The sequence below is a fragment of the Setaria italica genome, chromosome IV, assembly GCF_000263155.2.
Source record: "Setaria italica strain Yugu1 chromosome IV, Setaria_italica_v2.0, whole genome shotgun sequence".
NCBI lineage: Eukaryota > Viridiplantae > Streptophyta > Magnoliopsida > Poales > Poaceae > Setaria > Setaria italica.
The window spans coordinates 38,231,984-38,248,893 of record NC_028453.1 but is presented as its reverse complement, the minus strand read 5'-3'; the positions used below and the strand labels follow the sequence as shown (position 1 = coordinate 38,248,893).

Here is a 16,910-nt window from a genome sequence, read left to right as displayed (position 1 = left end):
TCGCTTGACTTGACCTGCGTGAGTATCCATGCCCTTCTCCAAGTCCGGCATGTGCTTCGCCTAAACAAACGAAGAAGAAAAAGCAAAAAGCGAATGGAAAAGAAAATACATAAGGATTGAGCCTAATTAGCAGAAACACGAACAATCTCCGGAATTGATTAGGTAAGAAAGGGTGAGGAGGGGAGGGGGGGGGGGTGAGAGATGGGATCGGAGGGAGAGAGAGAGAGAGAGAGAGAGAGAGAGAGAGAGAGAGAGAGAGAGAGAGAGAGAGAGAGAGAGAGAGAGAGAGAGAGAGAGAGAGAGAGAGAGAGAGAGAGAGAGAGAGAGTACCGGCAGTAGGCGTCTCAGATCCCCACTCAGAAGCTCCTTTTCTCCACCTCCGGCCATGGCCGGAACCGGAAGTTGAGCATCCAGAGCACCCATGGTCTCCTCGGTCCCCTTCTCCAAGTCCACCGCCATGTCCGTCGCCTGCTCCACCACCTCCCCATAAACACAGAAGAAAGGAAGAGAAAACGAAAAGGCATAAGGTTCGTGTAATCGGGAAGCCGTTGGTAGGATGAATTAAGGTGCTCGATTGCAGTCTGGCTCACCATTTCTCGATGATCCAGCTCGGAGCTAGCCGTGGTACGTCTCGATCGCGCGCGTTCGTAGCGAAACCCCTAGCTAGCTTCTTCCGCTCTGCGATTGGTTAGGGAGCAGAATTAAATTCGTTAGGGCCGGGATAGACTAGACTCTGGGGAGAAGAAGTGAAATTGGGAAGAGAGGATAGCAAGAACTCACCGCACCAGATCGATCGAATCCCAGAAGCTAACGCGACGCATAGACGAGAGATCTATCGATCGACAAATTTGGGCGACCAGCAAACTGCGAGTGGAGCGGATCTACAGCGGCTAGGCAGCTAGCTGCTAGGGGATGAAGACGATGATGGCTACTGCATGCAGCTGCCCCTCCAGAGAGACAAGCCGAGGGAGGGTAGGAGTAGGACCAAGGGCATCTCTGTAAATTTCCTTACTAATCCCCTAATGAAATTCCGGCACTGCCCTAGCGCTTATTCGTGGAAATAAAAGAAAGGCTGCAGGGGCACGAGCGGACGCGTTGGGACGCGCGATGGACGCGGTGCGGACGCGCTGGTGTGTAGCACTGTAGCTAGGGCCGTAGTATTTGCATGCAGTGAGTCGTTTTGGACTTTGGTCTGCACGTACTGCATGGACCTGCACGTACGTCTTTTTTTTGGCATGGTTGTGCGTGTTAGCAAACCCATCTTTGAGCTGCACGCCTGCACCACGCGTGTCGCCCCCTCCATGGCTCCATCCTCTGAAACAAAACCAAAACAAAACGCAATAGTTTCATCAATGGGTAGCTAGCAGCAGAGACGGCGACTGGAACTGACTTTGATTGTGTTTTGCCAATTGTGTCCAGTGGTTAGCGACTGAATTACTCTTTCTTTAGTAATAATACAGTGACAGGTTTTATTAGCACGTCGTTTTCATCGTCAGTCTGTCGCTTTCGTCCTCCATTTGTCGTCCCTTATTACTACATTATATTATCGGCTTGTCAATTCAGATAAGAAATGAGATAGTATGTTAGCGAACGTGCAAGAACAACTAAAGCAAATACAGAATGAGGAAAATTGAAATAAGTTGTCCACGTGGAATGTAAGTAGTACAATATATACACTGAGCAAGGTAGCCTGTACCAGGCCAGACTATTGGGTGGGTCGTCAATGACCGTTGACGGGGTGGTTGGACGGCTCATAAGAGCTGCCTTTTTCAAAGTTTCATATGAACAGACTGAAGGTTAACACGACAAGAGTTACAATCTTCTTCCCCGCAGGTATCTTATGAGTAGCCTTATTTTAGTAGTTCATAGCATTCCTTGAGTAACGGATAATTTTCAATATTATCTTTCTCAACAATTTTAACAAATTATTCCCTCTGTCCCAAATTACTATTCGTTTTGGCTTTTCTGGGTACATAGCTTGAACTTTTTTACGGTACACAATACTACCACTCGGTAATATATAGTATAGAGAAAGGCTAATATAGTAATTATCACTAAATATTGATGGGTCATTGCAATCTTATCAAATGAGAAATGTATTACCATCTCAAAGAATAAGAAAAATATATTATGCATATGCTATTTATATTCTTTTTCCCATAATACCCTTGTACCACGTATACTACTCATCCATACTACCCATACCACTAGTGAAGTCTTTAGTAGTATATAATTAATCTCAACCATCGGATGTTTTTATACTAGCGATGGCCAAAGGAAAAGCATGGGATTCCTTTTTTTTAATATCCGTCACTTTCCTCTTTCAAGAAGATAAAAAAAATTACCAATAAAAAACTAATAATTGTTCACAAGCATGAGGCTTGTGAACTTCTTTTGGGGCCCTCAAATTCGAATTATTCCCACATGTGTTAAGAGCCACCTCCGAAAAATTGGAATTACCTCTACCCCAGGATATCATTGTGTGATCTAATATATTTATCTTCATTTTGAAACATGTTGATGCACATAAACTCAAAGATTCATGCTTCAGGGATCTGATTTGCTACTTTGTGCATTGATTACTAGCTTATGGATCAGGGAATGATGTCAATGAGACAAAAGTAGTGGCAAATCCTGAAATTTACTCCTACGTCTTTACGGTGGTAAATCTGGTGTATTTAAGGGGAAAAACTGAACATTTCGCATGATCAACTCAATATAATACGATTCTCATTTCACGATATAATGTGTTTTGTTATTCATGATTTAGGAATACTCTATCTTATTACAAAGTATCAGGTTTAAGCTCCAAATTACTGATATTAACTTGTTAATAGTACTGCCTGACGTACAAGTAGTAGCTGCATTACTGGGTTGTGATAGTAGTGTAACCTGACAATTAACTAGGTGCTGCTACTACTACTACCGTATACGGAGTATTGGAGTAAACAGTAGCCATAGTTTAGATACGATCAAATTCGTTGCTAAAAATAACATTACCGACATAGCAATGGCACTGTTACTTGCCTCCCAAAAAAAAGGCATAAAAAAGATGGCATTTGTACTCACCTACATCAATACATTACTGGTGGCTCTCTTGGAGATCTGGTTACTGGTTGCTAAAGTCCATATGGCATATCCTATATGCATTTTGATAATGCACAGGCCAGTTTGTGAGGCTATGATCAGGCTGCATTCGTGCTGTACTCGTCTCCTTAAAGCCAGCCTGCTCCCTGTCTACGATGCCACCATCTGCAAAGAATTGCTTGTTTTATTAGCTTAGGGCCATACATTCACGAAAATGACTGTCTTTTTTCCATTAGAAGAAAAAAAATGATCAAATGGGCTTTCTTTTTCACAGAGTACATCTGTATGATTATAAAAACATAGTGAATCAGCCCAAGGCAAGACCCAGCTGCTGCTACATCATACATATATCATTGAATCATCAAAAGCACATATTATATCACTGATCAAAATGGAGGGAGGATCAGCATAAATTAAAGCTCAAAGGGAAAATAAATTCGATAATATATCACTGACAGATTGAAAAAATAGCATTAATTATCACACCATTATCAATTCCTCATTTGTTTGGTAAAAGACATACACTGATATACACACATTATGTCACACTGCACATCCACATACACCACTCCCTCCGAAGACCCAACAAGCACCAGAAAGTAGAAACGAACATAGGAGAACACATGTACAGGACTACAGGCAGCGATCGATACGAACTAGAAGAAGCCCCTGAGAAACCTCTCCATTCGATCCGCTGCCCTCCCGGCGCCACCGCTGGCGAGCGTGAGAATCGCCATTGCCGCGCCGATGTTGAACATAAAGAACCCCGCGAATAAGTGCTCTGGATTGACGGATCGGTTCAGCGCCGTGCCGTTGAGCACCGTGCAGCCTCCGAAGGCGAGGAAGAAGGCCGCGGCCTGGACGCGACGGTCCTCGGGCTCGATCAGCTGCCGCAGGGCGCCGACGCCTCCCGAGCATGCCCGAAAGAGGAACAAGACCGCGGCCTGGAGGAGGTTGAGAACCTCGAGCTCGATCAGCTGGCGCAGGGCGCCGAGGGCCCCCATGAATCCCCAGAACAGGAATAAGGCCGCGGACTGGAGGCGGCGGCGCACGACGAGCCCGAGGTCGATTAGCTGCCGCTGGGCGCCGAGGACGACTCCCCCTCCGCCCCCGGCGGCCGCAGCAGCGGCGGATTCGTCGCGGATCTCTTGCTTCGCGGGCGAGGACTCCATGGAATGGATCGATCGATCGAGCTAGCTTGTTGGTCGTGGTTGTGCTGGATTTGATGCGGTTTAGGGTTTCGGCTTCGGGGGCACACACTGGCTTGCGTTATCTCACTGCCTGTCTTGAAGAGAGAAGCTCTCGGACGGTGTGTGCGGGGCCATGCGGGCCACCCTTCTTCCCTTGGCCCGCAAGGCATCTCTCATGTGCAGCAGGGCTGGGCTTTGGCCCAACAAGGAGCTGCATGAAGGGACCTTTTATGGGCCTCAAATATCATACGGGCTTGTTTGTGTTGGGCGGTGCTCTAAATATTAATGGGCCTTTCAGATATGCCCGGCTCCAGTTGTTTTACTGATTTTTTTTTCCTTTTTGGCAATGGAAGACCAACCTCACCGTGGTGGGGGCCGCACCTTGAGGCCTTGAACTTGAAGCGTTGACATTGATTCAGATCTGGAGCTTGTGCTAGGCTGCTAGCATGTGCCTGGACGCTCTATTTTAGCAATTAGCATCCTATTTTGGGAGATTGAAAGCCACCAGTCAGTTCTCACGACGTGATGAAATTTCTTTTTCTTTTTTCATGTCCTACTACAAGTCTAGTACGCAACAGTCCAACCCGCCAGCAATAGAAATATAATTTCTCCGTTTCAAATTGTAGATTGTTTTAATTTTTCTATCTAGCGCATAATAATATCTATAAATCTAGAAAAGCTAAAATGATCTACAATTTGGCATGGAGGGAGTACATGGAGAGAGTATTAGAGTGCATAACTATCTTTGGATGTAGTGTAGCGAATTGAAACGCCAAAACTACTCCCAAATCAAACGGTTGAAATTAAAGGGGAGGAAACGAATAAGAACCACACATGCATGCAACGAAGAACAAGTACATGTATATGAGAATTGGTGCCCGTAGCTAAGGATATCAACCAACCCTATTTAGTTCAATTATGGTAAGATGAGCATGGCAAGATGAAAGGCGAAGATTAAAACACGCGGCAAAACGCTTCATTTCAAAGCAGGATAACTTTTTCAAAAAAAAAAAGAAATCGTCTCAAAGGATTAAAAACGAAAGACGCTGAAACGCGTAACAAGTTTCAAACCATAAGTAAGCGAATCAAATTAGGACAGAGCTACGTACATGGATGAGCCGAGCGGGCCGGGGCCACGGTATGAGCGGGCCGGCCGGTAACGTACGGCGGCGGCACGGCGACCATGCATGGTAGGGCGCCGGCGGCGACCTGCCCGGCCGGCGATGAGTTGACCCGCGGAGCTAGCTCGCGAGGGAGCATGGCGGGCTTGGAGTAGGAATACTTGAACAGCTAGTCATAACCATGCGCGCTGAGGAGGGAAGAAGAATGGGACAATCAATAATGGACTAGTTTAGTCATCCTCTGGCCAGGTGTGGCTGATAGGAAAATTGGGCGTGTTCGGTGGCCACGCCACAAGTGGTCCACCATGCATTTGTTTGATTGAGTACTTCCACTAGCCAGGACGAAATGTCATGTGAATACGATGTACGACGAACGCCAAAATAGTGACGCCCGGCCAATAGAAGGTTTGCAGCTGGTGATGGCGTGATCTTTTCTGGTCGGCAAATTGAGCCGGTTCCAGCGACGGGTTGGGCCAGGCCTTTGAAGTTGCGACGGGCGGGTATAATCGGGCGGGCTGGAAAGCAGGCAGCCCATCCGGAAATTCTATCCATCTTCCGAAAGGTGTATAGGGTTGGTAGCTTCCAATACTTCATATCTGTGCAAGAAATGGGGTTCATCACATCTGCATAAAACCCTAGCCCCTGTTACCGCCTCCCACCGTACGCCTGTTGCTGCCTCCTGTGCCGCCGTGCTGCTGTCACAGCCCGCCTTGTCATGCCGTCGCCCGGCGCTGGTGTCGTCGCGGCCAGTTGGCGCACAACCCTCACCGGCCCCCGTGCGTGGGCTTGTCGGCCACCGCGGCCCCGCACGAGGGCTTGTCGGCCACCGGAGCTGTAGAAGAAGGTCCGAAAACAATGTTGAAAATTCTTTTAAAAAATGTTGAAACAAATTTTTCAAAAAAATTGTTGAAACAATTTTTAAAAAAAATGTTGGATGAACTTTTCTTAAAAAAAATGTTGGTTCAACTTCTTTTAAAGATTTTTAAAAAATATTGAGGTTATTTTTGAAAAAAATGTTGCTCAACATTTTTTGAAAAATGCCTAAGTTTAACTTTTTTTGAAAAAATATTGGTCAACATTTTTTATTTGAATGGACCGTTGCTGGTTAGATCTCGGTGGCTTTAAAACGGAAATACGAAGCTGGTGAATTCTTAACCAGCACAGGAGCCCCGGTCCATCGTCTCAAAGTCCACTAGCCTGACTTGCTGGACCCTGGACTAATTTATAGGCGAGGACTCGTCGCTATCTGACATAAATCTGTCAATAGAAAGGACAAGCCGTTGCAATACTCTCCCAACACGGGCCTCAGCAGAAGACGACGGATGGGCTCGCTCAAGTAATTGGGCCGTCCCCCCTCAAAAAAAAGGAATTGGGCCGTCGCTTGGTCAAGCGACGCTGCCGCGTCAGATCGAATCGTGGCCGCAGCCTGCCGATCCAACGGTTCATAATACTCAAGGCCGGGACGGTAAATGAGATACGTCCAGGGTTGACTCTCCCGGTGCTCGCTGCGCCGTCGCGCTCCGCATCGCTGGCGGTCAGCGACGCCGAAGCACCCTCCCCTAATGTCGGATGCGCAGCCGCCGGCTCCGCCTCCCCTCGCCGCATTTCGCTCCGCGGCGGCGGCCGACATCTTCCCGCCGCACGTCGTCGTCCGTCGTGTCCATCGTGACCCGAGACGACACCGATCGACAGCCCCGCCGCCTGCTGCCCAATCAACGTCAATCTACAGGCCCAACGTCCTGGGGTCAGCTCCGCTGCTTGGACTCGGAAGGCCTCGACGATGCAGACTGCCGCAGTGGATGTCCATGCCTGCGGTTTGCTGGATGCTGCATCCTTGAGATGAGGAACTCTCAGTTCTCACTTTTCTTCGCAGCAGGTTCTCGTTCCAACTTCCATGGCAACATCAGCAGCAATGGTGGCGGTAACAATCCGCTGCTGCCAAACATCCGATCAGAGATGCAGGGGGAAGACGCTGCATCTGAATGTTCAGACTTCACAAATCCTGCAGTCTGCAGAGAAAATGGTCATATCCCTACATTAACATGCATGTGAAGAGACCGTCACGGGACAGTGATTAGAATAGTCAGAAGTCAGGAGCACCACATAAAAGCACATGTTTCTTCTTCTGGACGACTTCTTGAACTGTATAATGTTTACTTCAGTTTGTCCTTGTAATAAGATGCTACAAAAAACATATTGGTTGTCTTCAGAGAAAGTTTATATTTGCATAGACAAATCATCTCGGGAATACATGATATTGGGAATTGTTTGAGCTAGCTAGTAGTTCTAAAGGCAGAAGGCAATAGTTGGATCAAAGTTTGCATGAAACACCTGGATACACATAGATAAACTATAGCATTGTAATGTTCAAGATTCCATAAATATATTATGTCAACAGTACTCTCCCAGTTCCAAAATGAAAGAGGCTTCAGTTCTGTCCAAAGTCAAACTTTATCTCTAACTTCGACCAAGTTTAGAAAAATGCACCAAACATATACAACATCACATTAGTTTCACTAAGTGAACTATTAAATATGTCTCGATAGTACATTTATTTTGTATAGTAGAGGTTAATATATTTTTCGGTAAACTTAGTTCAAGTTTGAGAATTTTGACTTGGGACAAAATTAAAATCTCTTACATTTTGGAATGGATGGTGTAGTCGTCAAAGTTGTGTTTAAATTAGAAAATTAGGTCATATGACCAGCTTAGATGCATTTTGATGTCTCCTAAAATGCATTTGACCTCATTCTTTGAAAGGAACTAGGGTTTCTATAGAAAAAGCGATCCTATAGACCTATTTGTTAGTGCTAGAAAAGGCTAATATAGAGATTAGTACATAAGCCATTTTGTAGGAAATTTCAGGCTATATAGAGATGTTGTAAGCTAAGTCTTACTGCAAAATAATTTTACGTTTTCCATGATCGTATGTTGTCATTTCATAAGTGCAACTTGATCTTGTTAATTAGTTGACATTATTATCTAATAATTCGTTTACGTTTCATTGATTCAACTACATAATAAACACAACGGCACAGTTACTCACCACTAATGCGCACGATTTTAACGATCATGCATATGTTTGTTATTATCAAGAGTCAAGTTTGTTAACTAGCTCATGCTGCCAGTGCATGCATCCTGTCTCCTTGAAGCCAATCTGCATTGCAAGACCTTTACTTAGGGCCATATAAACATACATGAAAACTCATTTGAAGAATAAGAACTGGAATTGACCATACGGCCTTAAATTTATGTATCGCGATATTTTTCATTATGAAGGATTAAATACTTTCTTTAGGATACATGCAAATTCACTTATTATTTGTAGTAAGAAATGACTACACACCAGTCATAAATTCTTAAAGACAATGAAAGAATTGGGACATTGTCCACTATGGCAGTTACAGCTATTACTCATCATCCCTGAATCCTCCGTTAGGGCATTCTCTCTGTTGAATCAATCAATTCATCAATCACATATATAACTAGAATCACAATTCACAATGGAGGAGAGATCAAGATCCTGCAGCCAGTACTATCATCAGATGGAATCAAAATGGTGGACATATCACAGATGAGTAGATGAAAATGAAAGGGAAAATTTGTTCACAACATTTTGTTGACACGAAAACTGTGAGACTCAGAGTCTGTACTGCAAATTTGCAACGACATTGATAAATTGTGACGCACAGTCAAGGGACTTACGGCTGCACAGCTCAAACACAGTCTACACCAGCCAAATTAAAGCCGCACGGCCTCCCTTGGTCAAACTGGTGCACCAGGGCTCGGAGTCCATTGCCTCGGGGCGCAACGAGCCATGTAGCAAGCCAACCAACTCCGTTGCCGTGGCAAACATTAGCATTTCGCCTACCGCTATAAATTGCTACTCCATGACTACATCCATCGATAGGGTACGCGTGTTTGTTCAGAACTTTAAGCTGGCTGAATTTTGCAATTACTTCAGTCTTCAAGATTATATGTGCTTTCGTAGTTCTAAATCTGCTCAAGTGTCTTTGAAATAGAGGGCATGAGGCAACAAGCCAAGAACGTTCAACATCGATAATTATTCCTTATTTACTAAAATGCATCCAACTAAGTAAACTTCTTGAAGAGGACATGAGCAATTACACCATTTTCGTTCTACAAATCTATAAATCACCCCTACGAACTACACCGATGCATGCCTACTTATATGAACATCTCGTGAGACCAGATCGCCTTATCTTGATTTTGGAGCTGTCGACTATATATTCTAAGTTTCGTTAACCTACTCTTATTGATAAAATGATATTATGCAAAACTTAGATCTCTATTTTTATTTTTTGGAATATAGTACAACCGGAGATGCTAACATACATACGAATATTTACTCCTAAAAGTGTGTATACGTGTGAATGCCTATGAGATTGAGACGGCAGATCTCGAGATTAATATATTCACCTTAGGCACTTCACAATCGATAGACACGTCACTTAATTAGAATTGATTCATTAAAAGTACCATTAGCCGTAAATGCATTCAGTAAATGCATTCAATCCTATTGAGTCAAAAACTAGAACCCAATTGGATAGGTTCCACCATAAAAAGTCTAAAATTTCTTATCTTTGATTTATATCTGCCGAGAAAAATGCTTTCATAATTATATTGTAATATTATATACTTTATGGATGTCAAAATAGAAAAAACGGCCTAATCCGTCCAAATTTGACAAACAGATTTCAATAAACTTTCAAATAAAATAGATCGTGGCTATATATACATGGTAAAATGGTGCACCAGGCTTCTCCGAGCCCTAGCTTCGCCCTTGGGCACCGCCGAGCGCGAGCACCGCGCTGAGGAGGAACTCGACGAACCCTAACCCCCGGAAGCCCGCTCCAGCTTCGGGGAGTGGTTCGGCTTCGGCACCGTGACGTAGATGAGAATGCAGCAACTCCAAGCCATGATGGAGACCGCGGATTGGAGGAGGCGGTCGTGGGGCAGGATCAGCCGAAGGGGGTGCTGCAGTCCGCCTCCGTCTCCGGCGTAGGCGGGGGCGGGGGCGGCGGCAGGGCACTGTGGGATCGGGTTGATGAGGCAAGCCATCTCCATTTCGCTCGATTTTTAGGTTTAGGGTTTCTCGCTCTCTCACACACTCACGTGCACTGCGTCTGCATATATGGTTGCCCAGCAAAAAGTCCAGGCATTATGGCAGGCTGGGCTTTCATACTTCATGGGCCTAAACACATCTCTTGTGCTGGGCTGCTGACCGTATGCTACCAATATGGGCCAGCCCAGTTGTCCAGCGGAGTGACATCGCATAAGCTGCACAACTGAGAGAAAACTGTTTCTTCCTATGCGAAATTGAGAGATCTAGCTCGTTCCAAGCCTTTAGTTCAGTATACTCACGGTTTCAAGTAAATCTCAGCGTTTCAGGCCGGTTCTGTTGCAGTCTTGCACAGAACATTTTATCACTCTTTGAATCTAAACTACACAAGATGAGGTTATTAAGGGGCCGGGAAACTGTGCAACCTCGCTCTATGATCTCTGAATCGATTCAGCCTGGTGCGAGAAGGGAATCAAGTTAGCACTGTCTATCTCCTATGCATGCCAATCGAGTAAGGACCCTGAATCATCTCATGCATTTTTGAGAAACTAACTGAAACTCTGAAAGCGAAAAGGACACAAGATGCAGATACATATGCAGCGAAACACTTCGTTCAAATTAAAGGGTGCAAATAGAAGAACGCTCTCTGACATAAGAACAAACTAATTGGAACTTGCTGCATAGACATCCGTACCGTAATAATATAAAGAGAAGCAGAGCGACGTACATTCATGGTTGGCCAGCTTGAGCGCCGACCTTGTGGTTGTTCTGAAGCGTCTCCAGAACATATCCCCACATGAATGTTGTACATGATGCTCTAAGGGACCACCAACTCTCAGGTATAACATCGAAACCTGCACACATTTTTTGTCCACTTATAATTGTTGTCCATATAGACCTGCCCTTCCTCCTCCTCACGGTCAGATATTAGCTTGTTGCACTGTGAGGGAAATAGATGAATTAAAGGTGCTCTTGCTCAAGGTATGCATGTTTTCAGCACATATGTGGCATTCTGGCCGGTTACATTGAGTATACACATCCCAGGGTTCTGATATGCCCGTGCAATGAACTCGTTTTCGTGCAATCCATTTTTTTTTTTTGCGAAGGTGCAATCCATATTTCAGAACCATGTCTTTCCTAACTTTCCACTTCATATCGAATTCCTCAACTGCAGCTACCTCATCCATGCCAGCAGAGTATATTTGTGACATTGGGACACAAAACTAAAACATTTTTTACATTTTCGAATGGAGGGAGTAGTGGTCAAAGTTGTGTTTTCGAAAAAAAATACATCAATGTAAAATGATGTGTATTTGTGACATTTGGAGTAATATGATCAGCTTTAGGTGCATTCTGATGTCTCCCAAAAACACACTTGAGCTCATTATATTCAATTGAAAGGAACCAGAATTTATAGTAACGGCGATCCCTATGGACCTATTTGTTAGTGCTAGGAAAAAGGCTATGCATGCAGATGCTTGTCTGAGATAATATCATTTCCATAATGAGTACATACCATTTAGATATGACATGCCAGAAATTCCACACCAATACTCTTTCATTAATCTACTAAGCATCAGGATTTATCGACTAGGAAAAGCATTTAAAAGCGTATTAGGGTCATAGAAGTCATCCAGGTTCGTCCAACAAGTCATTATCAAAATAATTAGCAGTACAATATACAAGGTTGATGGATTGAATTGTATGGAGAAATCGTCTCAATGGTAAGAAACAGCCAAAAAGAAAAAAAGAAAACCCATTAACAAAATTTAATTGGTCCAACTTTTTAGCTAGATACAATCAAATTAAATGCGTTGCTCAATGGATTAAACTATATTTCGTTTCAAATAAATAAATTATGTAAATGAAACTACATTACCAAATACAGCATCGACCCTGTTACTCACCTGCATCGATACATACAGCTGGTGGATCTATGCAGGGGAGTTATAGTTATTGGTTGCTAAACTCCACGTGAAAACCCAGTTACTTAGCCTATGTCCCTTGTGCAATATTGTGGCAACAACTTTATACATCAGACAATCATTAAGCAAAATCCATGCAATGTTACAATCAATCATCATTGATCTGCAGCTCATCTCTATAGCCATCAGTTCTGCACAAGAAGCACTTACTTGTTAATGGGACATATATACATACATGAAAAAACACTTCATTATTGTCATTGCAATGGACAAAAATACTAAAACCCTGTGAATTTGGTCTTTCAGAATTAATGGAGAGATTAGTACAAAAGCCATTTTGCCGGAAAATTCAGGCTATAAAATGTGGTTGTAAGCTAAGTCTTGCTGCGCAAAATAATTTTACGATTTCCATGATCATATCTTGTCATTTCATGAGTACACAGCTTGTTAAGTAGTTGACAGCTAATAATCCGTTTATTTTACATTGATTCAACTACTTGGAAAACACATTGGCAAAGCTACTCACCGATAATGCACATGATTTATGATTTCCATGATCATATGTTTGTTATTATCAAGAGTATAGTAGTTAGCTAGCTCGTGCTGCCATTGCATGCATCCTCTCTCCTCGAAGCCGGTTTGCAGCTGGCCTGCAAGTGTCAACACTAATGCGACCACCTGCACAGCAAGGTTTACTTATTAGGGCTATATATGAATATAGAGGAAGAGTGATTTGAAGAATATGAACTGATTGCACAGCTTTATGTGCCATGAAATTATTCATTATGAATTTATGACAGATTAAATACACATGTTCCCCCAGCTGCTACCTATGATCATATTGAGTCAAAATTGGGGACATCAAGATCTAGCTGCTAGCCTGCTACTATATCAGGTCGAGTCTAAATGGTCGAGATCAATGGGTGAAGATGAAAAGGAAACTTCATTGCACAGACATGTTATTCATAGGGACTTTATGTCCATCACCGTTCTACACAGTTTTTATATGAAATGATGTAACTTATTTGACATATATATCACATTATATGGTCAAGTGACCAAATGTCAATGGGGGCAAAGTGGGTGTGTGGTAAAATCGCGAAGTGCGATTCCTTGGGTGTGGGAAATCCTCAAAATCTTCTGGGAACACAAATTCTGAAAATTAGGCATGATGTAATGTTGTATGTCATTTATGAAATAAGACTACAAATAAAGAAACCACACATTGCCAATCAAGTAACATAAATGATGTTATTTAGTCAGAAGAGCCCTCTTAATTTTCATCTAGCCTTACGTAGGTTTCACTATCATGGCACAATAAAACCTGACCATATGTGTAACAGTGAAAAAAAACTATATTAAAAAACTCTATGTAACAATGAACCTGAAAAAAGGCTATATATGTAAAAATGGAAAGAAAGAGTAATCCAGCTTGTTGCTACCATGAGCAATAAAATCCGATCTAATCAACTCTACATTAGCAACACAACATTGGCACACGTACCAGCCAACACAATACATCCTGGTGGGTCTCTGGGTTAACAGCTGGTTACTGGTTTTTAATAAACTCATGTGAATGGATGCCCTAAATAGGCAAAGTTTTGTATTGCAGCTTGTCTCCTTGATGCATGATGATGATGCCACCATCTGTGCAATAGGTAATTGCTTTAGGGCCATAAATACACGAAATTTTCACTTATATGTAGTTAATTATTACAGCCATATTTACAAAAGACAATGAAAGAATTGGGACGGTGTCCACTATGACAGTTACATCTATTATACTCATCATCCCGAATCCTTTGCTAGGACACGCTCGCTGTTTAATCAATCGATGAATCGATCCCAAAACTAGAGTCACTATGGCGGAGATCAAGATCCTGCAGCTACCACCATCAGATGGAATCAAAATGGTGGAGATCAGTACATGAAGATGAAAGGGAAAACTTGTGTACACGATATTTTAGTGACACGAAAACTGTGATTGGATTGCAATGACATGGACAAACTAGTGAATTACATGATACACATTCAAGGGACATCCGGCCGCACACATGTACTCACACAGCAGACAGCTCAAACACACTACGTACGCTACTAGTATAGCAAAAGCCTCAAGGCCTCCCCAGCAGATGTTGAAGAAGTAAGAAGCCCCCAACAAGAACTAGACACACTCATGGCGATTCCCTTGTGCAGCAGATGTTGACGAAGAAGCCCTAATTACTCCACGCGAGCATCGGCGTGCCCGGCACCGGCGCCGCCCAGCGTGAAGAGCGCGAGCGCCGCGCCGACGATGAAGACGAAGAAACCCGCGAAAACGAGCTCCTGGTTGGCGGCGGAATGATAGTTCAGCCCCGTGCTGTGGATGAGCATGCAGAAACCCAAGGCCAGGAAGCAGACCGCCGCGCGCGGGAGGCGACGGTCCTGGGGCGGGATCAGCTCTAGGGCGCCCAGTTCGCCGCCGCCAGCAGCGGCAGCGGCGGCGGCGGGGCGGTCACGGCGGATCCCCTGCATCGTGTCTAGCTAGGTGGCGGCGCAGTCTAAGGCTAAGCTAGGGTTTCCACAGTCCCTTTGGTGCTGCCGTGCGGTGCCACCACCTTTTTGTAAGCGAAGCTGCGATGCGAAGGCGAAGCCGACGCTGGAAGTGACCTGATCGCTTGGGCTGAAAGACAGTTTTTTTTTTGACAACAGGCTGAAAGACAGTTAGCCGGCCTCAGCTTGCTAGTCATGGGCTTGAAATAGTGATGTTCCGCTGGCCGTTCTTTCAATATGGCCCGGCCCAGTTATCTTGTGGACTCCACACCCGACAATACGAGGTTCAGGGAAAATCTCAGCGATATGATTCAGCTTCTGTAGCAGAGAACATTTGCTACTCTTTTGAATCTAAACTGCACAACAATACGAGGTTCAGGGAAAACAATGCAGGCTCTATAATCTCTGAATCGGTTCAGCCTGGTGGAAATTTAAAATCAAAACGAGTTAGCTAGAGTGCGGCATCATTCGGCCTGCCGGCACCATCACCCATAGCTGCTGAATATATAGCAAGGATCCGAGCCATCTCATACATCTTTGAGAAACCAACAGCCAAAAACGCCATGATGATGACTTGGTAAATAAAGGTGAAAAGCATATGAAGTGAAGCCACTTCCTCGTTTCAAAAACGCTTTATATACGAAACAAACAAAAGTACAAGCTTCAAACTGCATAGACGATCGATATAGCTCTATAACAAAGAGGAGCGAGCGACATACCGGAGTGCATGCTGGTTGCCGAGCCAGCGTGAGCGCCGTGCTTAATTGCGGTGCCGTGGCCGCGTCACGGCCGGCGGCCGGCGCGCATGGTGGTGGAGGACTGGTGGCCAGCCGCAGCGGCAGCGACCCAGCGAGTTGACCTGACGAGCTCGGTAGGCGTCCTGGTGAACCATGGCGGCCGCTGGATGAGGAACGAATTGAATATAGGGAGCGGCTAGCGCTGAGGAGGTTGGCAGTTGCCGTGTGGGGCAGCTTGGCGTGGGCAGAAAATTAATTTGCAGCCACTCAGCTTCGCGATCTAACCAAATAGGTCCTGGTTGGATTGAAGAGTCCACCAGCCAGCCACGATGGCGTACAGTCAATAGGATTGTGATGGATCACCACCCAATAGGATTGCTGCAGGTAACAGCGTACGATTGTTCATTTGTTCTGCTGCAACTGCAATGGTGTGGTCTGCTGCAACTGCAATGGGAAAGCGAGCTTACAAAGGAGTACTAGCTAGGCTTGCACAGGTTTTATGCCCTCTTTTGAACATCATATAGGCTTACAGATCCATGCTACGCGACGCGTCAGCAGAGCACACCAGCCAGGCCAGGCCATGTACGTACTAGAAGACGGCCGCCATCACTGCCTCCACGAGCCGAGCCGCGAAGCGTGACGCCGCCCGGAAGCGGCGGCCGGCCGTGAAAGCGAGCAGCAGAAGCGCGACCCCGGCCAGCCACATCAGGAAGCCCGCGGGTGCGAGGGTGCGGCCGGCCCGACGAGGATCGCGGAGTAGGCGAGTAGTACACACTGCTACGAGAAATGGCTTTTCGTCCAGCACCTTAATGCCGGTTGCCATTAGGTCCAGTACTAATGTGAGGGTCTAACCGATAGTTCCCGAGATACCCTCGTGACCCCCTTTAGGCTCCACCCGGTACTAAAAGTCATCCATTAGTACAGCGTACGATTGTTCATTTGTTCTGCTGCAACTGCAATGATGTGGTCTGCTGCAACTGCAATGGGAAAGCGAGCTTACAAAGGAGTACTAGCTAGGCTTGCACAGGTTTTATGCCCTCTTTTGAACATCATACAGGGTGTGTTTGGTTCCTTTTGTTTATTTTTAGCACGTGTCACATCGAATGTTTAGACACTAATTAAGAGTATTAAATGTAGACTATTTACAAAACCCATTACATAAGTGGAGGCTAAACGGCGAGACGAATCTATTAAGCCTAATTAATCCATCATTAGCAAATGACATCTACCTAATG

The 16,910-nt window shown here is 44.8% G+C and overlaps 1 protein-coding gene across 3 annotated transcripts; it reads right to left on the bottom strand.

The window, feature by feature from the left end:
* Positions 1 to 6,239, bottom strand: LOC101759878. Of its 3 annotated transcripts, XR_002677465.1 has the most exons (7): positions 5,387 to 5,701; positions 4,637 to 4,758; positions 3,070 to 3,252; positions 781 to 1,314; positions 591 to 678; positions 331 to 480; positions 1 to 60 (listed from the first exon to the last, which is right to left on the bottom strand). XR_002677465.1 is itself a non-coding variant. In XM_004966136.3 (2 exons), exon 2 carries the CDS (start codon positions 4,257 to 4,259, stop codon positions 3,744 to 3,746), a length of 516 nt encoding a protein of 171 aa, XP_004966193.1. In that variant the 5' UTR covers positions 4,260 to 4,758; positions 5,387 to 6,239; the 3' UTR covers positions 3,441 to 3,743. The 3 variants fall into 3 exon arrangements, 1 of the variants encoding a protein (XP_004966193.1); XR_001163778.3 differs by lacking the exon at positions 4,637 to 4,758 and having other exon boundaries at positions 5,387 to 5,696; XM_004966136.3 differs by lacking the exons at positions 1 to 60; positions 331 to 480; positions 591 to 678; positions 781 to 1,314; positions 3,070 to 3,252 and having other exon boundaries at positions 3,441 to 4,758; positions 5,387 to 6,239.
* Between the last annotated feature and the right edge of the window lie 10,671 nt (positions 6,240 to 16,910).

What these genes read in the sequence shown, in the direction of transcription:
- LOC101759878 (XM_004966136.3), bottom strand. Translation starts at nt 4,259, where the DNA reads ATGGAGTCCTCGCCCGCGAAGCAAGAGATCCGCGACGAATCCGCCGCT.